Source organism: Acartia tonsa, chromosome 7 (assembly GCF_053477335.1).
Source record: "Acartia tonsa isolate MP-2025a chromosome 7, ASM5347733v1, whole genome shotgun sequence".
Taxonomy (NCBI): domain Eukaryota; kingdom Metazoa; phylum Arthropoda; class Copepoda; order Calanoida; family Acartiidae; genus Acartia; species Acartia tonsa.
Window position 1 is genome coordinate 34,512,261 of NC_137266.1, and position 18,756 is coordinate 34,531,016.

At 29.9% G+C, this 18,756-nt stretch overlaps 2 protein-coding genes across 4 annotated transcripts in view; both read right to left on the bottom strand.

Annotated features, from left to right (window-relative positions):
• LOC145323650 (neurocalcin-delta-like) overlaps positions 1–18,756 on the bottom strand; it is a 25,130-nt gene continuing 6,374 nt past the window's right edge. Inside the window, exons 1-8 of one of the 3 annotated variants that reach the window (XM_080166063.1) lie at positions 7,433–7,528; positions 7,046–7,129; positions 5,080–5,165; positions 4,492–4,568; positions 1,964–2,031; positions 1,104–1,208; positions 697–783; positions 1–253 (exon numbers count right to left, since the gene is read on the bottom strand). In XM_080166063.1, coding sequence (XP_080022189.1) covers positions 179–253; positions 697–783; positions 1,104–1,208; positions 1,964–2,031; positions 4,492–4,568; positions 5,080–5,165; positions 7,046–7,126 — 579 coding nt within the window. In that variant the 5' untranslated portion in view covers positions 7,127–7,129; positions 7,433–7,528 and the 3' untranslated portion in view covers positions 1–178. Of the gene's footprint in view, positions 254–696; positions 784–1,103; positions 1,209–1,963; positions 2,032–4,491; positions 4,569–5,079; positions 5,166–7,045; positions 7,130–7,432; positions 7,529–18,756 lie in introns of those variants that run through there. The other 2 variants (XM_080166064.1, XM_080166065.1) reach the window with 2 other exon arrangements.
• The window catches only part of LOC145323649 (chitinase-3-like protein 1), a 25,695-nt gene continuing 17,501 nt past the window's right edge, over positions 10,563–18,756 (bottom strand). The window contains exons 9-21 of the mRNA XM_080166062.1: positions 18,075–18,114; positions 17,249–17,327; positions 16,722–16,815; positions 16,079–16,135; positions 15,670–15,785; positions 15,078–15,176; positions 14,546–14,611; positions 14,016–14,131; positions 13,672–13,717; positions 13,247–13,295; positions 12,758–12,902; positions 11,140–11,234; positions 10,563–10,703 (exon numbers count right to left, since the gene is read on the bottom strand). Of these exons, the coding sequence (XP_080022188.1) occupies positions 11,141–11,234; positions 12,758–12,902; positions 13,247–13,295; positions 13,672–13,717; positions 14,016–14,131; positions 14,546–14,611; positions 15,078–15,176; positions 15,670–15,785; positions 16,079–16,135; positions 16,722–16,815; positions 17,249–17,327; positions 18,075–18,114 (1,001 nt within the window). The 3' untranslated portion in view covers positions 10,563–10,703; position 11,140. The remainder of the gene's footprint in view (positions 10,704–11,139; positions 11,235–12,757; positions 12,903–13,246; positions 13,296–13,671; positions 13,718–14,015; positions 14,132–14,545; positions 14,612–15,077; positions 15,177–15,669; positions 15,786–16,078; positions 16,136–16,721; positions 16,816–17,248; positions 17,328–18,074; positions 18,115–18,756) is intronic.

Here is an 18,756-nt window from a genome sequence, read left to right on the forward strand (position 1 = left end):
AGTTAAGTAAATGTTTATTATAATGATATTGTGGATTAAAAACATGTCAATGATTTATGCAAGTACAAAATTTTAAAATTTTTATATTCAAATGAAAGTGTATATGATAAAAAGGTATTCTTAACAATTGAAGTTTGATGATTTTAATTTTGAAATAATAATTTGAAATAAAATTAGTTTAAAGAACAGAAAGTAAGGTATCAATAGTATTGATGTCAAGGATTTTCTTGGTCACTTCGTGGTTCTTCATTCCCTGAAATCATTTACAAATTTTTGGTACTTTCCCTCAAAGTTCTAGGAGAGCACTGAAGGTCCGTACCTTTATTTTTTAAATAAGGGGTAGTTATTTTCCCACATGCCTACTCCTTACATGGGAACCCTATCCTGCTGGTCAATATCTTCAGTGCCCTAACCCTGTGGGGCTACCCTGTACCCATTATAACATAACCTAACCCAAAGTAATTGATTTTAAAAAAGGGAAGACCGGGTTCTGCACTTTAGGAAACCGCCTAAATTTTATACATGAATGATTAAGATGTTCTTAAAAAATACACAAATACAATTATGTTCATATGGTTAATCAATTGCTAAAAGATGTGGATTAGAATTAAATTTAAAATTTTTAGCTTAAAAGACTAGTGCGGCTGACTTAACTACAATTGCCAAGCCCTGTTGAAAACCAAAAAAATGACTTACTCTGATAAACTCATTCCTTTCAAGCTTTTCATTATGATCAGAGTCACCCATGTTGTACATCTCAGCCATGACTGTTGCCATATCAACCTATAAATATTCATATTTATATCTGAAGAAAGTAAACCTTCTGGAAACAATTTTTAATAAAATAAGTAAATATGGATTCATATTTTGTTTCTGAGTTAGACCTTAAATATATATAAGTGGATAAGTAAACAAATAGATTAAAGTTTATTTTCATGATTACAGTCATATCTCTGCCACAAGTGTGGCTATATCAACCTGGAGAAATATCAACACACCCAAAATCTATCTATGCTTACATATGTCTGTTATTTTTACTTCGGGGAATCCACACACAAAATAAAAGCCTGACTGCTAATTTTATAGCATATAATAAAGTTTACCTTGTGAGCTTTGCCTTCTCCAATTTTGATAAAATAAGCCATGAGATTCAACAGCTCAGCAACAGATATATCTCCGTTTCCATCTTCGTCGAATAGATTGAAGATCTACAACAAATTTTGAAGCCTATTTAGAAAGATGGTAATTTCCCCCAAAGTGCGTTGTCGAGCTCTTAAACACCAATTAAATTGAAAACGAGTTTTTTTTTTTCATTGTTACTTTAAGTCAGGTCTTGTTAGTTTAGACATAGGTAAAAACTATCCCCCTTATTTAAATTTATTAAACAAAATAAGCGGAGAATGTCAGTTTAAGTTCTCAATAGGTACCAGAGATTTATCTTTTGATTTTATTTTTTAAAATAGCAAATCAAATAAAATAATCTAGAAGGGTGCCCACAAAACAGTTATAATCCTTTCCTGTACCCATGAGAAGCTTTACTGAATAGGACAATTATATCCGTGCAGCTAGATCTTAAGCTAATAATAGAAAGACAGATAGACATCCTGTTACTTTTAAATAAGGATAAACCTATCTTAAGTTTGAATCTAAAGAAATGGTGTAAGATACTGCACTACTACTGCATGTTAAAAGTTAAAATAACAACACATCTGTTTTATTCATGTTTGTGTAGTCTAGACTTAAGTATAGTGTTTGATATCCGTACTATCATTATGTAAAAGTACGTGTTTCTCTAGCTATAAGGATCTCGCTAACTGCTTTACGGAGTTGGTTTTTTTAGGAAAAATTTAACCTTTTTTTGGAGGGGGGGGGGGGCGGGGGGTACTTTTTTAAGCTTAAAATTTGAAGTGGAGGGTTAACTCCCTCTCCCCCATATTTTTTTTTTTAATCTGCACTGGGTTACCTGAGCAAGTTTGGAGTCCTGTGAGCCATCAGAAAACAGGTAAATCAACATCAACAAACTGGCAACCTCTAAAAAAATTTTAATATTTGAATAATTTCTTTTTAAAAATGAAGGTTTTATGCATTTAGATTGTGTCTTTACATTTGACGGGATTGATTTTGAGCGTAAAGTTGAAATCTTCTATAAAATTTAAACCTTAGTACAAAGATTCCCAAAATGATAAGGCATAGTCAAAAGAAATAGAAACTCTATACTCATTTTGAGAAAACTATCACACTGCTTTTGAAAACTGTAGATTATTTTGTTAATACTTCTTTACTACATGATGTAAATTTAATATTAAGTAAATAGATTTTGATTTGATAATTCACATAACGCTTTTGCATAATTATATGTTGAGCTTATCTTTATCTTGTATTATACCTAAAACCAAATAACTTTTAAGCATCTTGTATTTATACAGTTTTGCATCATATTTAAAACTTTTAGAAAAGTATGTTTGTGCTATAATAACAGCCTTACTTTTCTATAATTTGTAATGATTAAAAATAGTTAACGGGTTAGTTACCAAATAATGAATTTTGTGTAAAGCAATATCCGTTTTTAAAGTGCTCTTTTCAATTTTAAAGTGAAATTACGGCCAATATTTCCTTAGAAAAACAAGACAGACAGAGAGAGAGAGAGAGAAAGAGGAAGAAAGAGTTAGAGAGAGAGAGAGAGAGAGAGAGAGAAAGAGAGAAAGAGAAAGAGGAAGAAAGAGAAAGAAAGAGAGAGAGAGAGAGAGAGAAAGAAAGAGAGAGAGATAGATGACTAAATGTCATTTACAATAAAGTGTAAAAAAATAAACATATCGTTAAAAGTCACAATGTATTTTTAGTAGAGAAAAATGCATTTTAGCATGATCTATGAAATCATCATTTTAGAGACAATGCACCAAAATCTTCTTGTTTATTTATAGATTGTAAAAATCTAAGTAATATAATTTGTTGAAAATTGAAGTGGTTTTCTATTGGAAATGTCCGTGATTCATAGTAAAATCTAAAAAATTTATATTTACTTTAACAATCATCGATATTTAATGACATTCTAAAAATATTCCTTTTTACTTATGATACTTTATTTCAGGGCTTGGCAGCTGTGCGTCAGTCGCCTCCAATACTCAAGGAAATCAAAATTCTACAATTTTAGAAATCAGCTGGAAGTTTAAATCTGACCATATTATGGCAATTTCTCTTTTCAAAATTTCAAAGCATCCAAGCAGGTTTGAATTTTAGGCTTATTCGCGGCTGACGCGCGGCTGCTGAGCCATGTTTTTTTCACCTGGATATTTTCTAAATTGGACATACATGGTTGTGTGCTGCTCAAATAATAATGTTAAATATATTTCTCAAATTGCTTTTAATTGTTTATAATTATGTAGTTCTGGCAGTGTAGTTCATTTGTAAGACTAATTAAATTAAAGGTGTATTTGTAACAGCTGTTATGAATACGATATCTAAGGTAAAGATTCTTATGTTCATTGCTTTATATTTTATTAATGGAATTTCATTTATCGCTACATATTTAAGCCATCATACTTGTAATGATATTAAAGTAAAATAATAGAGGGGGCATGAACTATATGTAACTCTGTCCACCAAGCGTGGTCCTTATACCAATTTTGTATTGGGTCTTAGAAATGGACTATTAGCGTTGGAGATATAAACAGAAAACACAGCCTTGTCCTACAAAAAAACAGAATGTAATTTGCTAAAAGACGAAAAAGGGCTCCTTCACCTATTTGGCCAGGTAGTTGTCTGGATTTTATATACATCTATACTTATACATTTATTGTAGTGATATATATTAGAATCCCTAGCTTTTTAAGTGAGTTGTTTACTGACTAATATTTGTAAAGGTTAATTAGTCATAAACTAGGACTTGATGGACAATATGCAATGTTACTGAAAAAAATAGTTTTGCACACATTTTCCAATAATTCATGTAAAATAAAAAAAAGATTAGGTGTTAATTTGGGGCGAAATTAAAGAGATTATTATGCTTCGAAGTAAAACTTTTGTGTTGTATTCAAATTTAAGCAAAATTTATTTTATAATGCTTTCGAGATTCTTTAAGTCAAGTATTAGGTTGAAAATAACGTTGATGAAAATATCAGGTTTATTATTAATTTTGATAATTTAAAAACAATTGTTTTTAACACATCGTTTTAGTATTTTTTTGCTGTGTTGCAAAAACTCCTGCCTATTGTTTTGAAAGGTGAGCTGGCCCTAACTGCTCTGTCAAGATACTTGTTTAACAAAAACATATTATCCGTAATATGTACATTCTAGCGGCTGCGCTTGCAGCATCTAGGAGGTCTTTAAAAAAGCGTCGTAGCTCAGTGGGAATAAGAGTAGCTCCTATGAGACAGTAGTTAAAGTCATAATTTAATTGAGCTAGCCCTTGTGGTTATAAAAAGTGTCTCAAGTATAATTCATGACGTGAAGACAGAAAAAATTATAGAGGAGCTTCGCTACTAAAAATCTTACCAATATTTTTTTCTTTGTCTTGAAGTTCGTTAATAAGTTTGTCCACCTTTGCCTCAGGTCTCTCAGGGAATGCCATTCTATAATTTATTTTTGAATCAATGAAAAGCATTTTCTTAAAATTTCACAATGTCCTGTCATCCTATATAACTAAAATAGAGGACTAAAATATATACTTTTAAAATTTATTTTCAATTTCTAGCCCTGTAGGGTTAAAGCTTATTTAAATTTAAAATATCTATATGAAATATCTACTACTGAATATTTATATGTTTTCAATCATTATTTCACCATTTTTCCTTTTAAATTACTTTTAAAAATTTAGTCAATTCATTGATGAAAGTCATGCAAACAGAAAAACAGATTAAAATCTGCTATTGCCCAATTCAAGGTATGAAATGATTATAACAAACGAACAAACCATAAAAAGGTGGTCATTTTTTTAGCGTATTTTCCATAAAGTTTAAGTGTAATGGTTTAATGCTTTTATTAAGTCAAACTATTCTTAATAAGAGCATTTGACTAGATTGTTACACACAACTTTATGAAAAATACGCGAAAAAATTTTCGTCTTTTTAAAAAAAGATTTACCTGAAGATTTTCTTGAACTGCTGTCCCTCCATTTTACCATCAGGATGTTGCTCCATAATAGTAGTATAGTATTCCTCTACTATATCCTTAATTATATATTATTATGATGTTGCTCCATAATAGTAGTATAGTATTCCTCTACTATATCCTTAATTATATATTATTATTATGATGTTGCTCCATAATAGTAGTATAGTATTCCTCTACTATATCCTTAATTATATATTATTATGATGTTGCTTCATAATAGTAGTATAGTATTCCTCTACTAAATCCTTAATTAAATATTATTATGATGTTGCTCCATAACAGTAGTATAGTATTCCTCTACTATATCCTTAATTAAATATTATTATGATGTTGCTCCATAACAGTAGTATAGTATTCCTCTACTATATCCTTAATTATATATTATTATGATGTTGCTCCATAATAGTAGTATAGTATTCCTCTACTATATCCTTAATTAAATATTATTATGATGTTGCTCCATAATAGTAGTATAGTATTCCTCTACTATATCCTTAATTAAATATTATTATGATGTTGCTCCATAATAGTAGTATAGTATTCCTCTACTATATCCTTAATTATATATTATTATTATGATGTTGCTCCATAATAGTAGTATAGTATTCCTCTACTATATCCTTAATTATATATTATTATGATGTTGCTCCATAATAGTAGTATAGTATTCCTCTACTATATCCTTAATTATATATTATTATGATGTTGCTCCATAATAGTAGTATAGTATTCCTCTACTATATCCTTAATTATATATTATTATGATGTTGCTCCATAATAGTAGTATAGTATTCCTCTACTATATCCTTAATTATATATTATTATGATGTTGCTCCATAATAGTAGTATAGTATTCCTCTACTATATCCTTAACTAAATATTATTATTATGATGTTGCTCCATAATAGTAGTATAGTATTCCTCTACTATATCCTTAATTAAATATTATTATCATGATGTTGCTCCATAATAGTAGTATAGTATTCCTCTACTATATCCTTAATTAAATATTATTATTATGATGTTGCTCCATAATAGTAGTATAGTATTCTTCTACTATATCCTTAATTATATATTATTATTATGATGTTGCTCAATCATAGTAGTATAGTATTCTTCTACTATATCCTTAATTATATATTATTATTATGATGTTGCTCCATAATAGTAGTATAGTATTCCTCTACTATATCCTTAATTATATATTATTATTATGATGTTGCTCCATAATAGTAGTATAGTATTCTTCTACTATATCCTTAATTATATATTATTATTATGATGTTGCTCAATAATAGTAGTATAGTATTCCTCTACTATATCCTTATGTAATTATATTTTGTATATTTTCTTTTCTAAAGCCAAGCTTTTCTATATTTAGGATTTGTGTTTCCGTTCGTCCCTGATTAAAAAGCTGACCTTAAATTTTGGTTTGTTTACTGATACATAATGTTTTCAAACCTTTTTAGAACTGTCCTATTTAACTTGCGGCGATATTATCATAAAATTGAGACACAATCTATAAGTGACAGATAAAATATTTTATGTACTATAATTCTTTTTGAGTCTAGTCTTTAGAAAATTGAAATATATAGTTGGAGGTAAATACAGGTAGGGAGGGGGACATTGGGCTGTTTAGTGTTTATTTAGTCTCCAAAGTCTTTTAAAATGTTTTCTCATGTCTTAGCTTAAAAACTTTGGAGGCTTTTTTAAAATTTTGATTAGTTGGTTCATTAAGTTGAGTGTCCAAATGTTTTAACTACTCATTGTAAATCTACAAAAGGTGTGATTTTGTGAATTATCATTGGAGATGTATATCAATTTTTCGGCCATTGTCTTATCCCTTTAGACCCATTGGTAAATGTAACTGATATATTTTTCATATCATACCATTTTTAAAAGTATTAAAATGAAAAAGATTTAAAATGTAAATTACCTTAGTAAGAAATGCAGTATGTTGTGCAATGTAATGGAAATCTGAGGGCTTCACACGAGCTCTGGCGTTGGCGTTACCCATGGTCTATCCATTTAGAAGATTAATAAATATAAAAGTTAGGCCAACAAATAAATAAACGATTAAAATGATTTTAAAAGTTTTTGATTAATAGGAAAAAAATAAATGCTTTTGTTTATACAAATGCATATACCTAATATTTAATTTCGTAACTTTACAAAGTGTCTTATAAATCAGTTATAAAAAATGAGGGATTATCCTTCTCTTTTTTATGGGTTTTCTTTCCCACTTCTCCTCTCATCTCCCTTATTTTTATGAAGTCACATGGCTGATTTTTGAGACACTTTATAAAGTTACTTTAATTTCTACTTACTGTGTGTGGATGTTTTGGGAGTCTGAAAGAAACTAAGCCTAAGCAAGGAGCCCTTAGGTATTATATTAACTTGTGGGCGTGTTTTCTTCTGGGCTACCCTATACATTTATAACCGCTTACTAGTATAGTAGGGTGTTCACGTGTTGTAGAATATTTTTTGTAGTGTAGTTACAAGTTATTTGGTTCAGTTGTTCTGTTTTCTAGGAGATACTGAAAGTGTTATGTGTGACGTCATAAAAATACGGCTAAAAAGGAAGAATGAAGAGAGAAGTTGAAGAGGAAATCCCTAAAAAAGAGATTGATTTAGACGTATCATGAGCTCTATATTGAGCCTTGATATCCCGTCTACAGTTGAATTCAAATTTCAACGCCTTCTTCAAAACGGCACTGGTAAAAATAAAGCGGCTGCAGCTGAGAACGATTAAAAAGTAAGTTTTTGAATTGTTTCAGTATATAATGATCGACCATGACTGCAACTTTTTCTTGCAAGATCTCATTAAAATTTAAATAGGTGAAACATAGAAAATGTTTATTTGAAGAAATAATAATATATAGGATATACAAAAGTTTGAAACAAAATTTGGTACCTATTGATCTTTTATCGAATATTTTTTCCTCAATTTATGTACATTTTAAAGCCCTGAAATTTTATGTGAATAATAATTGTAAATTGCAGCTTTGAGAAAGTCCAAGCAGGTCTTTTAGAGTCCCATGTACATTATATCTTTTACCAGTTTAAACTTGTTTTGAGAAGCGAAGCTAATTATGATTCACTTTGACCGTCCAGTTTGCATTGATTATTATTCAATGTAAGATAGAATGTCAGCTTTTATTTATTTTCATTGCTTCTGCATTATGAATGAAAGTAGTGGCTGTGGCCCTAGCATCTAGGGGCTCTGTTTTCAAAGGGGAAGGGATGGGTAGAAAAATAGCCTAAAACCAAACCAAAACTTGAATCAGAAATTGATATAGCCTATTTGAATCTTCCATTGATTGGAGAACTTTATCGATTCAGTGTTTATTAATATCTTAAGTTACAGACAACAAAAAACCTTATATAAAGAAATGAGCTTTTTTTGTCCGTAGCAAAAGATCTCGCTAACCGCTTAACCGATGTGGTGAAGCTTCTTATAGAGCCCCTAGATGCTAGATGCTTATAATACATTATAAACACTTACTACACCAAACTAGAAAATAATGATTTTAAGATTTTACATTTTCCCGTATTTAGTTTAGTCTAGACTTTTTCAAAAGATTTGACATTATAATTCTTTTGATCTTTACATATATATGTATTTGTATTATAGATATAAGGAACACGCAATATTTATTAATTTTGATACTTTTTAATGATAGGGTTCGAGCCAGGTTAATTTTAAACTGTAAAGAGTGAACATACTGCTGCTTTGTCAGGAATGTGAGTAAGCGTCATTATTTATATTATTTATTTTATCTATCTTCCAAAAAAAACAATGAAAAATCGATTAAATTTTTTCGCCTATTTCAGCAAGGGGGAAAATTCGCGTAGTGAATGCAATATTTTAGTACATTCCTTTATTCTGTAAGTGGTTCACTACGGTATTCTCTAAGCTTATTTTTGTAAGTAAAACAAGGATGACAACATACCTATCAGCGAAGCACAGTAGGGCAAACAAATGTTAATATTTAAAAATAAAAGCACTCGAAGAGACATACTTTGTTTCAGATTATGAAAATCAATTCGATATTAATTGTATCAAATATAAAGGAGGTTTAGTAAACACCTACTTACATTTTGATACTAAATTGTAAAATTGTACCTAAATTTCACATGAATCACTATTTTAAAAATTAAGATGCTAAGATAGATTATTTATATTGCAAAGTGTATACATATGTATCAAAATAGCTAAGAATCAATATGTCATAATTTTAGGGTGCCCTGGTTTTAAAAATTCTTAGAATAAGGAAGAATTTCTTAGAATAAGGTAGGTTATCTGAGAATAAGGGAGAATTTGTGTAATTAAGGTAGAATTTTTGAGAACTAGGAAGAATTTGTAAGATGCTGGACAGAGGTTACCTTCCTTTAGTGAGAATTTGTAAGATAGTGGACAGAAATCACCTTCCTTACTGAGAATTTGTAAAGAAAAGGAAAGTAAATACCCAAGGGAGACAATTTCTGTTCTTTTTAGAAATGACTTCATTTCCTTCATATGATCCAAAAGGTCTTTTAGGTGAGAGACAGGGTGGGGTGAGGTATATGGCAGATTTTATTGTAGAACAAAAAGATATTTTGCCCAACATTTTTATATTTTGCAATCAAAGCTTTAACCTTTTACAATATGGAAATGTCAAAGCTAAAAAGTTGTTTGGATAGGACGATTAGATCGCCCTATTTTTTAATAGCGCAGCTACTTCATATGTCACTTTAGTGTTTACCTGTATATTTGTCTGTTTGTAATATTAATACTTTTTTAGCGTGGTTTAGCGGATACGCCCCTAAAATTATTGCTTTGAATTCGATCCATCCTATGACATAAATCTGAAACTGAAATAGCCTAAAACTCTCCCGAGACGGTAAAGCTTAACTAAAATGGAGAACTATTTAAAAATATTTTTTTTTATAGACCAAACCTAAATCCTCTGACTCATATTTCTCGTTCTAAAATTTGAATGTAATAAAATTTAATTTGCATAAAACGTGAAAGGCCACTTCAGACACAAATACAATTTAAAACAAGGTTACAAACTCTTATAAGTTAGGATTTTTTTTCAGTATGACATCTGCAAGATTAAAACCAGTTCTCAACCATACTGAAAAAGCACCGTATTACAGTCATTTTTCTACGAATATTTTTAAAAATCATAAAGATCTTGGTTTTAATCTTATGATTGTACATTTTATAGCTGCAGAAAGCTGTTTATAATACGGCGCGAGAAATATCTATTTCAGTATGACTTCGAAACCAATGCATATCCGTTGGATTAGAACCTATTTTTTGGGCCATACTTTGGCCCCTTGAGGCTAACAAGAATGGTTATAATCTAATAATTTTTCATTTGATATTAGCGAAGTGCTGTCCATAGTATTATGCGATAAATAACTATTACAAAATTAGATATTTAAACATTGGATAGGACAATAAATTAAAGAAAAAAACAGAACAAATTTAGTAATAATATTTTGATATTAATAAATATATATAAAAATCTGATTAAATATAAATTAATCACAGTTATCTCTATTAAATAATTCTGTTTTTCTTCTTATACTTCCGTTTTAGTTGCCTGAAATAGTATATTATAAGTATAGTTCTATCTTTCTTTTTACTTTTCTATCAATATATCCATTAGTTTGGCAATTTAACCAAATAAACTACCAAATGCTCTCATCGAGAGGCCTCTATTGACACATGTGAAGTTGGAGTCGGCCATCATTTTTTTTTTGGAGAGTTGAGAGAAAGTTCTAGAGAAAGTGTTTGGTGAAAGGGAAGGGGGGGTTTTGTTGTCGACCCACTGGTTTTGATTTTGAATAAAAAATGATTTTGGGTTCATTTTCCTTTGCCACAAACACATAAACAGACAGACACGTACTTTCTATTTATTTCATACACAGATTATATAAATCAATTCTTAAACAACTGTGGTTTTACAAGTGTGTAGCTCAATATATCCATCTAAATAGCTATACATACTATATACTCTATCTATCTATAAATCTAACCTTATACAACAGTGGTATTACAAGCAGGAACATTGTAGGGCCAGTCACAAGTCTGTAACTCAGGATTGAAGGCTAGATCACCACATGTTTGCATACTAAATTCAACATTTGAATAATTAAAGTTTTAGTAGCGCAGCTATTTTGCACAACTTTTATTTATATCTTTATTTCTTTCTATTTTTCACTGCTCTTGGGACCTCCAAAACATTGGTCTCCCAAATTTGTCTTTCTGTTTTAAACCGTGATATACTTGATTTATTTTTATTTGAAAAGAAGGTGTATCAACTATTTTTTTTATAGCTAGCCGGTTCTTTTAGTAAGTAGTAGATGTAAAATTTTTCATAGAATTCAGATATGCAATCGGTTTTTTTGTAGACCTCTTATTTTTTAAGTAATTTAAGTTTAAAAAAAAAAAAAATTAAGTCGATTTTAAGGTACTAAAATGCAACAAAAAAAAGAAAGAAAATGGTCATTATGAACAAAAATAGTAAGATCTTTAATTTGACACCTTACTTTTTCAATTCTGTCAGGTAATTATTGAAAAAATCGATTTTTTTAAACCCACGAGAATAAAAACTTTGAACTTAATTTTATTATTTCACAAATAAAAAAATATGGGTTCATATATACCATTAGAATCAGAAAAATATTACGAATCCATTGTAAGCAAAATTGAAAAAAAAAGTTTACAATATAGTATATAAACTACAATAAAAGGAATTATATGAAAATATCATATTATGTTGTACAGGCAACGTCTTAATTCTTCAATTGAGTATAAAAATGGGAAGGGGGTAAAGAGGGGGTAAAGAGGGGGTAAAAAAGGGAAGACAATAGTGTTGTCTGAACAAAAAAAATAATTGGCCATTTCTGTAATTTTTTAATTTTTTATTTTTTTTCAATTTTGCTTACAATGGATTCGTAATATTTTTCTGATTCTAATGGTATATATGAACCCATGTTTTTTATGTCTGTTTGAGAAAATATTTAGGTCTAAAGTTTTTATTATACCGAGGTTAAAAAAATAGATTTTTTCAATAATTACTCAACAGAATTTTAAAAGTAAGGTGTCAAATTAAAGATCTTACTATTTTTGTTCTTACTGACCATTTTCTTCTTTTATTTTGTTGCGTTTTAGTACCTTAAAACCGACTTAATTATTTTTTTTAAAAACTTAAATTACTTAAAAAATAAGAGGTCTACAAAAAAACCGATTGCATATTTGAATTCTATGAAAAATTTTACATCTACTACTTACTAAAAGAACCGGCTAGCTATAAAAAAAAAAGTTGATACAACTTCTTTAAAATATTTGCGAGTGTAAAAGGAGGAGGGGGGGGGGGGGGTGTATGTCCAAATGATTGGAATTAAAAAGATTCTTAAGAATGATTCTCAATTTTGTAGCTTGCAAGATTCAGAAAATAATTTCTATATTTTTAAAGGTTTGTATGAAATTACATAAAAGGACAGTGGGCCTTTTGTATTTCAAAAAGGCATCAGTTTTCATGCAACTTATCTTGTTATTCACGCAATTTCTATATAATATGTAAATCCTATTTAGCCATTAATACTTAGTTATATATGATATTTAGTCCCTAGAGTGAGTGAGAAAACTCACCTGATAAACCAGCCACCCTGTCCAAACTGGCAGGTAAAGTATTGATGGCAATCATAGGGGTTGGCTTGGGGTCCCAGCTCTCCATCACAAAATTCACTGGGGGGTGGGGTCTCAGGCTCAGGCGTGCTTGGGGATATTGAAGGACCTAACACAAGGTAAATGATAAGATAAAGTATTGAGTTAAAATATTAAGAACAACATTGTATTGTATTTTAAATCTTATTTTTGTTATGGTATTCAGACATTTATATTTCCATAAAAAAAAGGAAAAATTAATTCTTCTTTACTTATAACAGCTTACCAGCTTCTTTAAAAAAGTAGTTTAATGTAAATTAGAATGGTGTAGCACGAATTAAAATTAATTAATATATTTCATGAAAAGGACTACAATGACATCAATGTCTAAAAATTATTTATAATGTATGGCATTTTGCGGCAAAAATTACGTACAACTGTTAAAGAATAGCTGCTATAATAGTAATTAAAAACCTGGGGTAGTCCACCCATCGGGAGTTGTCATCTTGCCCCCATTCAATTTCTAAACATAGTAAGACGACTTTTAGATTACTCTTTCATTTAAAATTTTACTTGTTGTTTAAATCATTTATGTTTTTTTTCTAGACATTTTGATAAAATTTTTCGTAGAGGCAGAAAACCAATAATAGAAAAGTTAACTCAAATCAATTAAACCTTTTAGAAATATACATTTTGGTAAATATTTCATGCTCTTTACATTTGTTCTATGAAAGGTGTAGATTTAGCCACAGTTAAATTTTTTATGCCAAACATCGCCGTCAGTAATTAAATAATGCACAGTCTTGCAGTTTGCAATCACTTTGAAGTCACAGATGTAAACAAATGTCTTTCGAGCTATATCCTATTATTTAAAGTAGTAAAACATAAAAATATTCTACCTCAGTTGCAGTTAAAATTAATCCATGAGGCCTTCCGCATTTGCCCCTTAATAATGTAGAAATTATATTCAATATTTATTCTAATTTATATCCTATAATCTTAGCTTATTAAAAGTAACAGGCTGTTTGTCTGTTTGTGTGTAGTTTCATATCTCGCTAGCAGTTTGGCCGATATGATTCTCCATTACAATAAAGCTTCTTCAAGCTCCAATGAAGGTTTGAAATATTTTTGAAGAGAGAACCTCCAACCTCCCAAGAGAAATTGCCTCCATTATTTACTTATAGGTTATATACATAATACATATCTAATAATTCATCTTTATATCAAAATAAAACAAAATTACTTAAAATCATCAGTATCAATTGACCAGAAGAAAACCCCAGCTAATTCCTCATCCATGACCCAATCACACTTGGTTGCTATACTTTCTTCATCATCATAGCCGATCCATTGGTTTCCCTAGATTATTTGTCCATGACAAAAAATATTTTCTTCTTATTTACAATACATTTTTAAAAATATACAGCACGTGCTTTTGTTATACATATATCACATCATATAGGTTTTTGTTAATATTTTCTAAATTACCAACCCCTTCCTTTTGGACGTCATCTTTATTTCTCACATTTGTACTAATTATAGTAGGTATACCAAAACTTTACATAATTTTATAAATTAAAATGTACCTTTAAAGTAACTAAATTGTTTAGATTTAGAATGTCTTACATATGTCTTATTGATGAATGCTATTGAATACAACTTTTGATAATTTTGAATAAATAGAAAACATAATATTTTTAATGGTCTAATATGTAAGATTTTTTTCTATCAGGTTTACTGCCATTCCAAGTTAACGCAAGCATCTTCGTCTACCTTATAAGCATAAGGAGCAGCAACATGTTCCTCTCTAACAATAGTCCAATCTCCGGGCAGCAAAACCTTAAAAATATTGATTTACAAAGTCAAAAAGTACAAACATAGAGCAAAAGTATTAAATTTATAGTTTAAATGTATAACCAGACTACTACCAGGATCCCCCACATGGGGACCTTTTATGTCTGCTAGCAAATTGCTTCCTGTTTTTTTGTGGCGACTTGGCTGTTTTAATATTCCCGACGCCATTAGTTGATTTTCACAGACCCAATTGAAAGGCGGCACAGGGTCTTCGGGAGGGGACATACTGTTATTCAATCCCCTCCCCCTATATTAATATTTTTTAATCAAAAAGTAACAATGCCTCATTCAATTTGAATAGAGGAAAAAATTAATCAGCACTTCTTCATGAGAATGCAAAAGGTCGTCATATTATGCAGGTTTCATTGACATAATTATGTAATATGAATATGGAGAAATTATTTAGATGTTCTCATAGGCAAAGTCCAGCTACAAAATTGAAAATAATTACCCTATCACAAATTTCATTGTATCCCAGATATCCTCTGGCCTGTGTGTAAGGTCCTGCCTCACAACCTGCAGTAGCTGGGGCATACAGTCCATTGTCTCCCTGAAATATAAATTCACTTTTATTTGATTTTTTTTTATACTTTTGTGCTGTTATTGGGACAAATCCTATAAATTGTTTGGCTAGACTATGACTTTCTAGGGTTTATTAGCCTTACATAGATAGGAAGGAATTAACAAGTGACTATAAAATTGCATTATAACACTTTGCATGCATAATTTTAGGCAAATTAAGAAGGCAAAAATCAAAATAAATATAGCAAAAATGAATTGCATGGATGTTAATAAGGAATATGAGAAAATAACGCATTTTAAGCAAAACTATTCTTCATCAATTCTTTTAAAAGAAAATTTATTTTTCTTAGTATTTTATTTTTTTATGTTAATTTGTAAAAATTAAGGATAAAAAACTGACACTTTTTTCAAATAAACTGTTATAGTTGACTAGTGAATTAATTTCCTCAATTTATTAAAAGAAAGAATTTATCAATCATTGAAAAAAGAATCAAATAAAAATTTTATGACTTTGTACTTACTGGATTTTTCAAAGTAAATCCTCTACCATATGCAGCTAAACCAACCAAAAGCTGAGATTTCCTTGCCCCTCTCTCCATCCAATAGTCAATAGATGCCTTGATGTTCAGGGAATGTCCTAAAATTTAAGATAATAAATGTTTCAAAGGTTTCCTATGACTCTGACTTGTTGTCTGAACATTAGTTTTCAAATTTTAGAAATATATTTGAATAATTTAATTTAAGACACCCTGTCTGCGGGAGGTCTTTACCTGCAGTGCCCTAACTCAGCGGGGCTACTTAGGGCCAAATATAATCAAACCTAATCTGACCTTTAGAAATAAGGCACAAACTTGGGGGTTATCATTGCTCAACAAGGTACTCCGTGAAATACTAATTAATCTAAGAAATATTTGAACACAAAGTTTTTACCTGGATGACTTTCATCTGCATCTTCTTCAGGGGTACCAAACAATGGAGAATTATGTCCTACAAAATAAAATGTAAGATTTTTTAGATTAAGACTTTTGTGTATTAAAATTTATCCTACTATAAATTAGTGAGTTTTTTTTTGTCTGAAGCTTAAGATTTCAATAACTCTTGAACCGATTGAGTTCTCCTTTAAAGGTAAGCTTTACATATGCCACTGGATGGATTTTATGCTGTATGTAACCCTTGATTCCAGGGGCGTAGCCCCAACTTAATTAAAAAAGGATTATTCTTGAAAAGCAATAACATGAGGTAATGGAAAAAGCACATAAAAGATTTTATTCCCAAGCAGATTGGGGTTTCAATGTTTTAAAATGTTTTGAGATTAAAATATATCAAACTCGGGGATCGAAAGGGATAAGACAATGGCCGATAAATTGATGTACATCCCCTAAGACGAAACAAAAAATTACTCCTTTTGTGGATTACAATTAGTGGTTGAAACGTTTGGACACTCAATTACTCAATGAATCATGATATTATAAAACTTTATGGAATATTATAATAAACAGCCCAATGTCCCCTTCCTCCCTGCATCAAACTACTTTGTAAAATCTATAAAATGATTTAATATTAAATGTTTTACCTGTAAAAGTATGATTAGGAAACCATCCATGGAAGTCATAACTCATAACATTTATATAATCTAACAGTTCAGCCACAGATTCTACATCATAAGCCTTAACAATGAATAGTAGCAGGATTATATGATTGTGTTTTTTTTTGACGATTACTTGCCCAAATATGTTAAGCATATTATCTTGCTAACCTCTGAACTGATTTAACCTTACCTTCCATTTAAAATTCCAACTTAATAATACAGCCTTTCTACTATTTTTCAATCTACCAGCTCAAATCTGCATACACATTTGTATCCGCCCTATGCCTTTGGTTAAAATACTTTCCCTCAAAGTGCCTAGTGAACACAAATTTCTAATGAATTGAAAATAGGGTAGGGGGGTATTTTTTTCTTAATGCAAAATCAATATCCGCGGTGCCCCAAACCCCTCATCCATTATTTTCCAATTATTTCAAAATAAATATGGTGGTAACTAGGAACTTTGAGGGAAACCGCCGAATTCAATAATGGCAATGACACTAAGACTAATGTACCTGATCAACTAAACGGATAGGAGCAGCCACGGCAGCAGTGATAAGAAGACCATACTTGTCAAATTCTTCCCTCATTTCTCTACAAATAGTTGTTAGTTGTCATGAAAACTGTGAATTTGAAAAGCTAATTGAATTTCATTGGTGTGAAAACGACAATAAAACTGTGTTTTTGACAGTGGTAAAGGTGTAATTTTGACAGGTAATAAGAAATCATTATGATTTACGTATTAAAAATACGGATGCATAAGAAAAAGTATTACACCTTTAAAAAGATTCCTATTTATATTCAAGCAGTCTGAGAGTTTTTGGATAATACCCTAAATGTATTCAGAAAAGTACGGGAAATTTGGAAAAACTATTGAAATGTTTCTAAAAAATCTAAGAAACGAAGTAAAATTTGAATAATCTTGTAGTAAGGAATTTCAATGGACATTAGTTATTCTAATCTATTAACATATCCCTCCCTCAAATAGCCCCGAACCTAGCACAATGGTAAAAAAAACCTTTATTGAAAATAAGATTCTAATAGGGTTTACTACTTAATAGTTATATTTTAAAATTAGAGTAACCGCACAAATGGATATAATATACGTAGATATTATGACATGGGAATTTTGTTGTTAATTTAGTTTGCTACTATAGTCCTCATTTATTAGTCAGTACGCTCCTCCATCTCATAAGGGTGATTATGGAGGATATTGTTATATTTGCCAGCTAGTAGACACATTTTATCGGGGTTATCGAAAATCTCTTACAATATCCACTTATTCTATATCCATTCCAGCACAATTAAATAGAGGTTTATTCAACCCCCCAACTGTTTTACCTCAATAGAGTGATGTAATTCACATAGTCGGCAGCTGAACCTGAATAAAAGTTTTGTAAGTGTTTTCAAAATTTAGAAAGAAACAGCAGAAATCTTATTGCAGTAAAGCGCGTTAAATGCAATAAAGCAAAATAGGATCGGTCCGCCCCTCCTTCCGTCTGTTACGGCCAGCTCTTTCGTTAATTTAGACATGTTAAAATTGCCCTAAACTGTACATGATGATTCATATACTAATTAGGTACGATTTAGAAAACAAATCAACTCTATAATCATTTCCAGAATGTCCGTAAGTGCTAATGTTCGTTTGTCCCACCGTTTTATGATTTTATGGATGTTGTAAACCTTGTTTATAAGAAATTAGCTTAACAGTTTGAAATTTTCTATCTCAGTTAAAAAAACTGATGCAATTGCTACATGCATTGTGTAAACAATTATTTTCTTTTTTTTCATAAAAATTGAAATGTAAAACAAACAAGTAAAGTTTACTGATATATTTAAAACACACAGAGTTAGATTTTTTAGAAAGTTATTATGTAACAAAATGCATCAGATTTTGTAAAATTATAAATCACTGCAATTAAAATCTATCTCCCTTTTTAAAAATTGATCAACATCAAGATTTAATAAAATCACCAAGAAAGTAGAGTGCGGTAGGTCAATCTTTATAAAAATTTGGTTACCA